We start from the raw sequence: 13,248 nt of genomic DNA, 5'->3' as shown, positions 1-13,248 counted from the left end.
AGGGTATTTGAAGTTTGCCTTCGGATTTAACTTTTAAATATGATTGAAATTTGTTAGCGATAATCTTACTCCTATTTAACTTGGAATAATTTTCAAATAACTTTTTCTAAACACAAATTCACTATTTTAAGTTGGAGTTAAAATAATATAATCAAATTGTAATAAACACTTGTATGAAAATATTTCTTAGATCTATCGATAAGAGTAGCCATAGATGATATAAAACATTGGATTCTGATTTGGTTAAATATACGCAATGACTTCTGATTTGTTAAACGAGAACACAAAAAAGTGTGTGCAGTCAATGGAATTCAAGAGAGGCAAATCCCCCATTTCGAAATTTTAACCAAATGCACTCCTTTTATTTTTTTCATGAGAAAGTTTTGAATTTCTCCTTTCCTTTTCCCAAATTTCCAAATATTATTTCATCTTCCCATTAAAAAAACAAGCGTTTGTTTCCATAACACTTGTCAACTCCTGAGCTAAGTTTACTGCCACTTGTCTCGCCTTCTTCCTTGTGCACTTCACACCTGGACTTCTCGCACAAAATCTGTCAATCACCTGCAGTAAAATGCCAAATCGCAAAAGGAAACCCGAGTTGAAGAAACCCCAAATGAAGAAATGCGACATTGGTAATACATACCTAAGGGAAATTTCCATCAGTATCAACAATTAGTCGCAGCCACTGATCATTTCATTCACATGGAGGAAAAAGATGAGCTTGAGGAAAAGGCACAAGAGGAAGAAGAAGAATATGTTGATGACAATAATGATTATGAAATCAAGAACAATTTACCAGTCCAAAACTCATCATCCATAAGTTGGTTCACAAAAATGATATCTTTACAAGTAGAGATGTTCACCACTATCTTAGTTTCTCTAGTTTCCCCCATTTTCTATATCCTCTCTTTTGTATCTGACTTCAACTTCCTCCGCCCTGAAGAAACTGAAAAGAACGTAGCTGTAGCTGTAAATGCTGCTGCTACAGTCCCTTCAAAGGTAGTACATGGAAGTACTCTGCTGCTCAAGAAATTTGGTGTTGGAATTCTTGGAGCTGCTTATGTTGGAATGGTTTTGACAACGTTGTTGATTTTGTCGGGGGTTTTGGGATTTGGGTTAGTGAGAATGTTGGCTGAAGAGCCTGTGGTATTGAGAGAGCAGCTCTATTTTGATTATGCAGATATTCATCCAAAAGCTGTGTTTTCTTTTGCTGAATATGGTGTGGAGAATTATAACCATAATTTTATGATGATGAAGCAGAAGAAGAATTTTGGTGTGCCAGTTGGACATACAATGTATGTTTCTTTGTTTCTACTGATGCCTGAATCTGATTTCAACAGAGATATTGGTGTTTTCCAGGTATAATATTGGATGAACATTCATTTGATTTGTGAGTAGGATACAAACTTGATAATATTACTCAATAGCCTATCAAACAAACATGTGTAGTTTCTTGATGATGGACTAAAGATTGTTCCAATGTCTTGAGAGTCATTACACTTGAATCATGAGTGGGAAAAAAGTGATATTGAAGTCCATAAATGCTAAATTGATATAATGAATGACCACTCGTTGGTTATAGGAAGGAAATCAGGGATCATTGTCGTAGTTTAAAAACTTTATGCAGTCAAACCTCTCTATAACAAATTCATTCGTTTTGTATTTTTTTCGCACTTATAGCGAAGTGATGTTATAGAGAACATATATTATAATATAGCCTAAAAATTAGTTCCATAAAAAACTTTGACTTTTATAGTGAATAGTTATTATATAATGTATTAACTTTTCTTTTCAATACTCTTCTATTAAAGGATGTGGAGTCAAAGTGATTGGACATTGTTAGGTACTCAATGCACATCAATTTTTGGTTAGCTTTATTTATGTCACTAGCAATGAGTCTATTGACAGTGTTAACAATAGTAAATTTCGTATGATAGGCGTTAATTGAGAACCTGGTAAAAAAGATAATCAACTTGTTATCACATATTAATTTACACCAACAGTGAAAGACAATTATATACTATCGGGAGTACGTTTTCCCAATAGCAATAACACAGTTAAATTCTTGAAAAGATTAAATTCCTCTTCTAGGTGCATGTATTAAGGTCATATACGCATAATTAAGTTATTCCGCTGTTATTATCTGTAGAATACTTCAAATCTGTATTTTCATTACATTAGATATGGAAGTATCAATTGCCTATCTCTCTAGCTAAAGAACAAAAGGGCTGTCGAACATCTAACATTACTTTAGGTATTCATAACTCTCTTATCAGTTGGTTTCAGAAGCGTTATCAGCCGAGGGGATCATAATGGCAAGATCAAGTCATCCATGTATGTTGCGATTCAGAAGCCTGCCAATCCGTCTCATGAGAGAATTTATAATGAGTGTGCCCCTTGTACTTGGACTTACAGCTGAAACACAAAGGATGATCATTCCAATGTTAAAGCACAAGGAAGGTACTCCGAGGACAGAGGCAATCAGAATAACTATGATACCTCGAGCTGGAACTTTAGCCCTGCCCCAGCTTTATCAATCGGAGATCATATTGAAGTCTCAGCCTCCTTGGTATAAAGACTTGGCGTACAAATGGAAATGGACATTTTCTGTCTGGACCTCGATGTATATGTACGTTACACTGCTCATAATTCTCCTCAGCTGGTGTAGACCGCTCGTATTTCCAGTGATCGCAACAAGCTTTAGGACACACGTTGATGAGAATTTAATAGTCGAAGCATTGGAAGAACCACAAGAGAAAGCTCGAGAAGAAAGTGATGTGTCGGAGTCAGTAAGAAGATGGCGCCAGAGCAGAAGAAAGAGGAAGGCAATGCTTCAACAGAGTGTCTCGCCAGAGTTCGCGGATGATTCTGCATCAAGCATTTCTGTGACTAGGGAGGATACAGCTGAGTCAAGCGAGTAGTATGCCAGGAGTTGAAGATTTTTAGAAGTGAAACTCAAGGATAGACTGCTCGTTATAGCATTAGTTACAAGACAGAGTGCTGTTTAAGTAGTTGTTTAGGCTTTAGCATACATACCTGGATCTTGTTCTGTTCGACAGTCAAGTTTTTCTTATTAGATTTAAATTTACAAGGTCAATTTTGGACATTTTGCTGATTGCACACTCAGAGTTGCAAACGCTTATTTTATCTCTTGTAATTTACATGACTTAAAAACATGTACTCATCAGTATCATGCTTTTTCTTCAATATTTATTGGTACATAAGTATACGAAAGATCTCAAAATTTCTGTCGCTTTTAAAAACTGTCTTCCCGAGGGATGCGTTCAAGACAACAACAACCCAGACCTTATCCCTACCATGAGGTAGAGAGACTGTTTTCGATGGACTCTCGACTCCCTCCCTCCAAAAACTCCCCACCTTGCTTTTGGGGTGACTCGAACTCACAACCTCTTGGTCGGAAGCAGAGGGTGATCACCACTAGAGCAACCAAGTACACCAATCCGGTTTAATATTAAAGTTGCAAGCACCAAACAAGAAGCTATCTTATTGAGTTTCGACAGAAAGCCACAGCTATGTTACAAGGTACAATCAGTCAAAAATATACCTCCTTCAAATTCTACAAAAAGCAACAAACATACTGCAGAAATATGCCTTCAGAAAATCACAACTGAAGTTATTGGTTTATAGGGAAAGAACTAAGATGGTCCAACCAGATCGCAAGGCAGCTCCTTTTAAGTCAATTTGTGGATGGTTTTCATATCTCTGACTTCCTCGAGAGTTCCCTTCTCAAGATGATCCCACCACTTGAACAAGAAGTTGTCAACTACAAGTCTGAACCAAGGGGATAGCTTCAGACCTTCCTCTCCAGCATCTGCTTTCCTTAGGAGCTCTTTCAGTTGTTCTCGGTTCACGTATTTAACATCAGCAACTTCATCCGGGTTTGGTTTCATGTTAACTTCACGGACCGTGAATAGAAGATAATCAACTGCAACAGTAGACAAGGATCAGCTACCAGTTGTAGCTATATCTACAATACAAATGCCAATTGTACAGTAAACATTTAATCGCAAGATACGGTCAAAGCTGGGCATGAGATCAAAGGCAAGCAGCACATGTCTGTTATAATCAAAATTGCATGTAACGAACAGAACCAGTTTCCAGGCTAGAACTGTAAGATAAAAATAACGAAGATTGAGTTATTACGTTCATGTTCTCCCCACTTCCCATCGGATGGAGCTTTATAAAGTATACGACCCAATGGGGTGAACTGGTCAACTGGGACATCTTCAGCAGGAATGCCCAATTCGTCAAGAAGCTTCCTTTGTGCAGCATTTCTTACCCCTGGCAGTTGACGATATAGAGTGAGGTGAAGAAGAAAACATGGTTGTAATTAGACATTTCAGCTAAGCAGAAAATATACCAAGAACATTCTCCTCAATGAGCTCAGACTCTCGGTAGAGTGGATGGCTGCAGCAGGTGTTAGTCCATACCAAAGGAAAGGTCACCTTTGTTGCTGATCGTTGCTGTACATAGAATAAGACAGTATATATTAAGTGCTTCATCATTCAGAGTTATAAAATTACGCATACAACCCAAGAATTAAGATACATCTACTGTAAACCAGTTCTACAGCTTAGTCAATTAGTTTGATAGGTTATCTAAATACTAAGATGGAATCATACTGGACACTCCCACCATTTCACCCACAGAACAATTCGACAAGTTACATCTATCAGCCATTTCAGAGAAAATTTGTCAAACCTAAAGGCAAAATTCAGCGAATTATTTTTACCACCCACCTGAAGAAGCAATTCATATTTTGAGTTAAACAGAAATACACTGAAAGCTCTATGCAGCAAATTTTCAGCTTCGATCTTTTCCAACCTCCTTTTTTCATAAAGACATAACGTAGAGATCTCTTCATTCATATTTTCAGGTACCTGAACCTCTCCTGAGATTTTATGAAGTGTTATGTCATGTGATCTTCTAGATCGCTTGATTCCTTATTATGATCATTTTGATCATTTACTCATCTTATTTATCAAGAATTTTATTTGAAACTGATTTGTCTATACGCTTTAAGCCTACCATAGACTTTGTCCTTCTAGATAGGATCATTTGCAGTTAGAATATAGTTACTTTCTTTGGGTCAACAAATGCCTCTAGCATGCTGTAACGACCTGACCGGTCGTTTTGAGAATTTGCATTCCGTCCAGCTATTTGAAGTCTTGAGCAGTATCGTATAATGTATTGTGACTTGTATGAATCGTCAGTTTTGATTTTCAGATTATTCGGAATCGATTTGGAATAATGAACGTCATGATTGAAGCTTTAAGTTGGAAGAGTTGACCAAGTTTGACTTTTTAGCATTTGACTTCGGATCAGAGTTTTGATTGTTCAGTTATGTTCGAATGGTAATTTTGGACTTGGGCATATGCCTGAATTTGTATTTGGATATTTCTAGAAGGTTTCGGCTCTATTTGGCGAAAGTTAAAAATTTGAAGGTTAGGAATGTTCATAAGTTTGACCGGGAGTTAACTTTGATGATATCGGGTTCTAATTGTAGTTTCGGGGCTGGAATAGCTTCGTTATATTATTTAAAACTTGTGTGCAAAATTTGAGTTCATTCCAAGTTGATTTGATAAGGTTCAACACGAGTTTTGGAAGTTGATAGATTCAAAGTTCATTAAGTTCGATTTGAGGTGCGATTCGTGGTTTTTGATGTTGTTATGTGTGATTTGAGGCCTTGAGTAAGTTCGTGTTATGTTATGGGACTTATTGGTATGTTCGTATGGGGTCCCGGGGGGCTCGAGTGAGTTTCGGATAGGTTTAGGTTGTGTTGTGCTCGTTTTGATGTTTCGACGTCATTTCTTCAAGTTGATTTCATTCCAAGTTGATTTGATAAGGTTCAGCACGAGTTTTGGAAGTTGATAGATTCAAAGTTCATTAAGTTCGATTTGAGGTGCGATTCGTGGTTTTTGATGTTGTTATGCGTGATTTGAGGCCTCGAGTAAGTTCGTGTTATGTTATGGGACTTATTGGTATGTTCGTATGGGGTCCCGGGGGGCTCGAGTGAGTTTCGGATAGGTTTGGGTTGTGTTGTGCTCGTTTTGATGTTTCGACGTCGTTTCTTCAAGCATAAATAGCATCACATTAAGCAAATGAGCTCTAATTTCTGTTTTGATTGAAGCATTAGATCCGTATGGTAATTTTGGAACCATGGCAACTGGAATCGTCAAGTTTCGACATCTTATAAGTAATTTATGGTCATTTTACTAAGAATTGGCTAGCCAATTATTTTTAGATTAATTACGAAATTGTCACTGAATTCGTATTTAAAAATCTGCACTATTTTCAAATATTTAAATCAACATATCTCCTTCATTATAACGTCAAATGGAGTGATTCAAAAGCCTAACTTGACTGAAATTTTACAAAAAATCTATTGAAAGCATAAAAAGCAAGTTTCGGGATCATTTGTCATGAGAAACGAGATAGAACAGCTGGGCAAAAATATATAATATCGGGGGTTTGTTCATTTGGTCATATTTTGAGTTGGGGAGCTCGAATTTGGGCAATTTTGGAGGCGATTTTTACCACATGAATTGAGGTAAGTGTTCTATACTCAGTTTTGATTATATTTTATGAATCCATCTTCGTTCTTGATATTTGATTGATGATTTCAAAGTAAAATTTGGGGCGTTTTGTCTAAAAATTTATAAAGTAAATTTTTGAGTTTTTAATATCGATTCGGAGTCGAATTTGAGTGAAACTAGTATGGTTGGACTCGTAATTGAATGAGTTATCAGATTTTATGAGTTTCATCGAATTTTGAGGTACGGGCATGGGTTTGACTTTTTGGTTGACTTTGAGCTTTTGATTAAAGATTCAACCTTTATCGATTGGGTTTGTTTTCTTGGGCACTATTTGATGTATTTGAGTTGCTTTTGGCTAGTTTCGAGCCGTTCGGAGATCGGTACACGCGGGATAGCATTTTTGGAGCATCATTTGGCTTGCTCGGTATTGAATTTGGTTTGTTCGAAGTAAGTAACACTTCTAAACTTGGTGTTGAGGGTATGAACCCTGAATATACGTGTTATGTGTTTGGTGTAAAAGTGACGCACATACTAGGTGATAGGCGTATGGGCGTGCACCGTACGAATTGTGACTCCATTGTTTGTTGTGGTACTGTGTAGTTACCTGATCTTATCTGTAATCATGAAATCTCTACGTACTAGAGCTATTGAGCTGTAATCCATGTTAGAAATCATGTCTAGGCTATATATTTATCCTGTTGGGACCCACTGAGGTCATTTTTGTTGTTGAGTTATCTGTTTATATTGAAATTACATACTCAGCCATACGCATTCTACATATCATATCTCAGTCTCTATTACCACTGATTGATATATCATATCATTATTTTTGGGCTGATCTTTCATGACATTGTGAGCCCGGGAGATTGTAGAGATTGATGACTGAGTGAGGCCGATGGTCTGTTTGTGAGTGATATTTATGGGAGCGGGCTGCACGCCACAACATGTTATTTTGATTTATGCCATGATTGGCTTATTATAGCGCTTGGGCTGAAGGAGCCCCTCCGGAGTCTGTACACACACCCCCAGTGAGTGCAGGTACCTATCAAGCGCGAGTGGCGAGTGATTGGGAGGATTGAATGTCTGTGAGGACTGAGTGACTGTTAGGAATGAGTGACTGGGAGGACTGGGTGAATTGATACTCTGAGAGTATGCATATGGTTTTATCACTGAGTTGCATCTCATTCTACATGCACACTTGACATACAGGTATAGAGATGCATTTTCCTCATGCTGTATGGTATCACGTCATTCATGACTTCTCATACATATTAACATGTAGGCATAGAGATGTATTTTTCTCGTGCCATTTGAAAATGAAACATTTACCTGTTGAAAGCTTTGGAAAAAATGACAGTTTTTAAACTTACTCACATTTTTGGTATTTTCGGTGGAAGATTTGGGATTTACTGTTATACTTGAAAAGCATGCCTATTTTCCGTAGCTGTGAATGAGTTGAGCATCATATCTCTGAGTTACTTCGTGTATCATTTTATTATATTGTTATGAACTGTTGCTGGTTATTAGAGTTGGACTCTGACCCTTGTCCCAACTCGCCACTACTTTCAACCTAAGGTTAGGTTTGTTACTTATTGAGTACATGGGGTCGATTGTACTCATACTACACTTTTGCACCTTGCGTGCAGATTTTGGATGCTTATATTGCTGCGTACGTCGGGAGTTGGATTTGAAGACGTACCTGCGTTTCGAGTCGTAGCTGCTACTTGTTCTTGGTAGCTTTAGAATTATTAATCTATTCATGTATATTTCAAACAGATGATGTATTTATTTCATACTAGCTTTGTAAACTCTAAATCTTATAAGCTCATGATTTGTACTACCAGTCCTTGGGAATTCTTTGTATAGAAGTTCAGTTATATTATCATTACATTTCTCAATAAATCTCATTAATTTTGATAGCTGTTAATTGGCTTACCTAGCGGGTTGGGGTTAGGTGTCATCACGACTAGTTAGATTTTGGGTCATGACACTTTACAATATATTGCAGATGAATTATCTTTTTATGAATTTCAAGTTCATATTATCTTATTCTAGGATCTAGATGTACAATGATCATTCATTCCACGCAACTTTTTTCTCAACTGTTTATCATGTCTCCCCCTCATGTTAGAAAAATTAACTTGCTTCCTCAACTTTTGGAAACCCACCTTTGTGTGCTATGCAATTAATCAAAGTATACACCGCATATTAATAATAATAAAATAGAATTATTTGGTTCCTGACCCTGAACCACTTGATAGGGGAGAATGTAATACACTTTTGTATATAACGTATATCAAACTAATATGGATTACTTTATTCCCATAAACAATAATTTAGCTATAAAGTGGAGGCACTCGATAAATCATTTTGCTAAACCAACTGTGATGTAAACCAACCTATTAAGATGAACTGTCTTGAATAGAAAATCTGAAAATTATGCTCTAAATTAAATTATTGAGCAAGTTACCTCGCAAACACCAGGTTACGAGTTAATAATAATCACACATGTAACCAATCTCATAGATGCATTTAATGTGGTATACATGGCAGGTGAATGAGCCCACATTTACCTTTGATATTTCCAACATTCATGGGATTCAATTCCAATTTTAGTTGGTCTATTAATTAACGAGAACAAACAACATAAGAGAATTCGTAAAGAACTTTCCGGTTCTTTAACATTTACCCATGTGAATTCTCTTTATTTTTGCACATTATACTTAAAATTGACATAACTAAACTAATTATGCCAACTGAATAAATTATTAATATTGATAAACTTTAGGTTTACACCATGACGTGCGTAATTATCAATAAACTCCAAGTTTATTATGATATGAATTTTTATATCAATAAATTTCTGTTTTATTGTGGCATTCTTTTATTTGTATAGTACAAACTGGAGAATAAAGCGGTTATTTTTTCACATTTATATGACCCCATCACAGGTTGTAGTAATAGAAGATATTAAATTTTTTCTTTATTTATAGTCTCAATATAACCAACCGCTTTCGCGAATACTTTAGTCAATAAGTTTTTTTGAGACTTACTACGACACAATACCTTATTGATAATCAATTTTATTTCTCTTAAATAGTATAATTGGCTATTCCAAAGCTCTCAACTAATATTGTACTTCCACATATTCATCAACATCCATATGGTAAATATCTCTTTCAAGGAGAAAGTTATACCATATGGTCATGATCAAAATTATTATAGTCAAGATATGTTGCTTCCATTACATTTGTCCTATAATAATTTTATTACCATAATATTTGACATATTACAATAGGTATGATCAATGACCATTCATGCCATAATATTAAAGGTTTGGACAGTATTTGATTGTAGTTGAGAATAAAGAGGAAGTACTTAAAATTGAGGTTGACAAAGGGTATTTGAAGTTTGCCTTCGGATTTAACTTTTAAATATGATTGAAATTTGTTAGCCATAATCTTACTTCTATTTAACTTGGAATAATTTTAAAATAACTTTTTCTAAACACAAATTCACTGTTTTAAGTTGGAGTTAAAATAATATAATTAAATTGTAGTAAACACTTTTATGAAAATATTTCTTAAATCTATGGATAAGAGTAGCCATAGATGATATAAAACATCGGATTCTGATTTGGTTAAATATACACAATGACTTCTGATTTGTTAAACGAGAACACAACAAAGGGAGGCAAAAAAAAGTGTGTGCAGTCAATGGAATTCAAGAGAGGCAAATCCCCCATTTTGAAATTTTAACCAAATGCACTCCTTTTCTTTTTTTCATGAGAAAGTTTTGAATTTCTCCTTTCCTTTTCCCAAATTTCCAAATATTATTTCATCTTCCCATTAAAAAAACAAGCGTTTGTTTCCATAACACTTGTCAACTCCTGAGCTAAGTTTACTGCCACTTTTCTCACCTTCTTCCTTGTGCACTTCACACCTGGACTTCTCGCACAAAATCTGTCACTCAGCTGCAGTAAAATGCCAAATCCCAAAAGGAAAGCCGAGTTGAAGAAACCCCAAATGAAGAAATGCGACATTGGTAATACATACCTAAGGGAAATTTCCATCAGTATCAACAATTAGTCGCAGCCACTGATCATTTCATTCACATGGAGGAAAAAGATGAGCTTGAGGAAAAGGCACAAGAGGAAGAAGAAGAATATGTTGATGACAATAATGATTATGAAATCAAGAACAATTTACCAGTCCAAAACTCATCATCCATAAGTTGGTTCACAAAAATGATATCTTTACAAGTAGAGATCTTCACCGCTATCTTAGTTTCTCTAGTTTCCCCCATTTTCTATATCCTCTCTTTTGTATCTGACTTCAACTTCCTCCGCCCTGAAGAAACTGAAAAGAACGTAGCTGTAGCTGTAAATGCTGCTGCTACAGTCCCTTCAAAGGTAGTACATGGAAGTACTCTGCTGCTCAAGAAATTTGGTGTTGGAATTCTTGGAGCTGCTTATGTTGGAATGGTTTTGACAACGTTGTTGATTTTGTCGGGGGTTTTGGGATTTGGGTTAGTGAGAATGTTGGCTGAAGAGCCTGTGGTATTGAGAGAGCAGCTCTATTTTGATTATGCAGATATTCATCCAAAAGCTGTGTTTTCTTTTGCTGAATATGGTGTGGAGAATTATAATCATAATTTTATGATGATGAAGCAGAAGAAGAATTTTGGTGTGCCAGTTGGACATACAATGTATGTTTCTTTGTTTCTACTGATGCCTGAATCTGATTTCAACAGAGATATTGGTGTTTTCCTGGTATAATATTGGATGAACATTCATTCGATTTGTGAGTAGGATACAAACTTGATAATATTACTCAATAGCCTATCAAACAAACATGTGTAGTTTCTTGATGATGGACTAAAGATTGTTCCAATGTCTTGAGAGTCATTACACTTGAATCATGAGTGGGAAAAAAGTGATATTGAAGTCCATAAATGTTAAATTGATATAATGAATGACTACTCGTTGGTTATAGGAAGGAAATCAGGGATCATTGTCATAGTTTAGAAACTTTACGCTCTGGATTTTTTTCGCACTTATAGCTAAGTGCTGTTATGGAGAACATATATTATAATATAGCCTAAAAATTAGTTCCATAAAAAACTTTGACTTTTATAGTGAATAGTTATTATATAGTGTATTAACTTTTCTTTTCAATACTCTTCCATTAAAGGATGTGGAGTCAAAGTATTGGACATTGTTAGGTACTCAATGCACATCAATTTTTGGTTAGCTTTATTTATGTCACTAGCAATGAGTCTATTGACAGTGTTAACAATAGTAAATTTCGTATGATAGGCTTTAATTGAGAACCTGGTAAAAAAAATAATCAACTTGTTATCACATATTAATTTACACCAACAGTGAAAGACAATTATATACTATCGGGAGTACGTTTTCCCAATAGCAATAACACAGTTAAATTCTTGAAAAGATTAAATTCCTCTTCTAGGTGCATGTATTAAGGTCATATACGCATAATTAAGTTATTCCGCTGTTATTATCTGTAGAATACTTCAAATCTGTATTTTCATTACATTAGATGTGGAAGTATCAATTGCCTATCTCTCTAGCTAAAGAACAAAAGAGCTGTCAAACATCTAACATTACTTTAGCTATTCATAACTCTCTTATCAGTTGGTTTCAGAAGCGTTATCAGCCGAGGGGATCATAATGGCAAGATCAAGTCATCCATGTATGTTGCGATTCAGAAGCCTGCCAATCCGTCTCATGAGAGAATTTATAATGAGTGTGCCCCTTGTACTTGGACTTACAGCTGAAACACAAAGGATGATCATTCCAATGTTAAAGCACAAGGAAGGTACTCCGAGGACAGAGGCAATCAGAATAACTATGATACCTCGAGCTGGAACTTTAGCCCTGCCCCAGCTTTATCAATCGGAGATCATATTGAAGTCTCATCCTCCTTGGTATAAAGACTTGGCGTACAAGTGGAAATGGACATTCTCAGTTTGGACCTCGATGTATATGTTCATTACTCTGCTCATAATTCTCCTCAACTGGTGTAGACCGCTCGTATTTCCAGTGATCGCAACAAGCTTTAGGACACACGTTGATGAGAATTTAATAGTCGAAGCATCGGAAGAACCACAAGAGAAAGCTCGAGAAGAAAGTGATGTGTCGGAGTCAGTAAGAAGATTGCGCCAGAGCAGAAGAAAGAGGAAGGCAATGCTTCAACAGAGTGTCTCGCCAGAGTTGGCGGATGATTCTGCATCAAGCATTTCTGTGACTAGGGAGGATACAGCTGAGTCAAGCGAGTGACATGCCAGGAGTTGAAGATTTTTAGAAGTGAAACTCAAGGATAGACTGCTCGTTATAGCATTAGTTACAAGACAGAGTGCTGTTTAAGTAGTTGTTTAGGCTTTATCATACATACCTGGATCTTGTTCTGTTCGACAGTCAAGTTTTTCTTATAGATTTAAATTTACAAGGTCAATTTTGGACACAATCAGGACATTTTGCTGAACTAATTGCACACTCAGAGTTGCAAACGCTTACTTTATCTCTTGTAATTTACATGACTTAAAAACATGTACTCATCAGTATCGTGCTTTTTCATCAATATTTATTGGTACATAAGTATACGAAAGATCTCAAAATTTCTGTCGCTTTTAAAAACTGTCTTCCCGAGGGATGCGTTCTAGACAACAA

The 13,248-nt window shown here is 36.0% G+C and overlaps 3 protein-coding genes across 3 annotated transcripts; 2 read left to right on the top strand and 1 right to left on the bottom strand.

Annotated features, from left to right (window-relative positions):
• The first annotated feature begins 540 nt into the window (after positions 1-540).
• Positions 541-3,207, top strand: LOC107821728 (seipin-1). Its single transcript, XM_016648177.2, has 2 exons — positions 541-1,359; positions 2,277-3,207. The coding sequence occupies exons 1-2, from the start codon at positions 703-705 to the stop codon at positions 2,919-2,921; spliced, it is 1,302 nt and encodes a 433-aa protein (XP_016503663.2). The 5' UTR covers positions 541-702; the 3' UTR covers positions 2,922-3,207.
• A 258-nt stretch (positions 3,208-3,465) lies between these two features.
• On the bottom strand, positions 3,466-4,889 carry LOC107821723 (isopentenyl-diphosphate Delta-isomerase I-like). The gene is made up of 4 exons (XM_016648173.2): positions 4,761-4,889; positions 4,382-4,484; positions 4,165-4,302; positions 3,466-3,946 (listed from the first exon to the last, which is right to left on the bottom strand). The coding sequence occupies exons 1-4, from the start codon at positions 4,887-4,889 to the stop codon at positions 3,693-3,695; spliced, it is 624 nt and encodes a 207-aa protein (XP_016503659.2). The 3' UTR covers positions 3,466-3,692.
• A 5,593-nt stretch (positions 4,890-10,482) lies between these two features.
• On the top strand, positions 10,483-13,159 carry LOC107821729 (seipin-1-like). Its single transcript, XM_016648180.2, has 2 exons — positions 10,483-11,328; positions 12,214-13,159. The coding sequence occupies exons 1-2, from the start codon at positions 10,672-10,674 to the stop codon at positions 12,856-12,858; spliced, it is 1,302 nt and encodes a 433-aa protein (XP_016503666.1). The 5' UTR covers positions 10,483-10,671; the 3' UTR covers positions 12,859-13,159.
• Positions 13,160-13,248: the final 89 nt, after the last annotated feature.

The sequence above is a fragment of the Nicotiana tabacum genome, chromosome 13 (assembly GCF_000715075.1).
Source record: "Nicotiana tabacum cultivar K326 chromosome 13, ASM71507v2, whole genome shotgun sequence".
Lineage (NCBI taxonomy): Eukaryota > Viridiplantae > Streptophyta > Magnoliopsida > Solanales > Solanaceae > Nicotiana > Nicotiana tabacum.
Note: the sequence above shows the minus strand (reverse complement) of the source record. Positions and strands in the feature narration are given on the sequence as shown.

Coding starts and splice junctions, on each gene's coding strand:
- LOC107821728 (XM_016648177.2), top strand. CDS start 703: ATGGAGGAAAAAGATGAGCTTGAGGAAAAGGCACAAGAGGAAGAAGAA. Junction 1,360..2,276: donor GAGATATTGGTGTTTTCCAG/GTATAATATTGG, acceptor CTCTCTTATCAG/TTGGTTTCAGAAGCGTTATC.
- LOC107821723 (XM_016648173.2), bottom strand. CDS start 4,889: ATGAATGAAGAGATCTCTACGTTATGTCTTTATGAAAAAAGGAGGTTG. Junction 4,485..4,760: donor AATATGAATTGCTTCTTCAG/GTGGGTGGTAAA, acceptor TTCTATGTACAG/CAACGATCAGCAACAAAGGT. Junction 3,947..4,164: donor GAAGTGGGGAGAACATGAAC/GTAATAACTCAA, acceptor CTACTGTTGCAG/TTGATTATCTTCTATTCACG.
- LOC107821729 (XM_016648180.2), top strand. CDS start 10,672: ATGGAGGAAAAAGATGAGCTTGAGGAAAAGGCACAAGAGGAAGAAGAA. Junction 11,329..12,213: donor GAGATATTGGTGTTTTCCTG/GTATAATATTGG, acceptor CTCTCTTATCAG/TTGGTTTCAGAAGCGTTATC.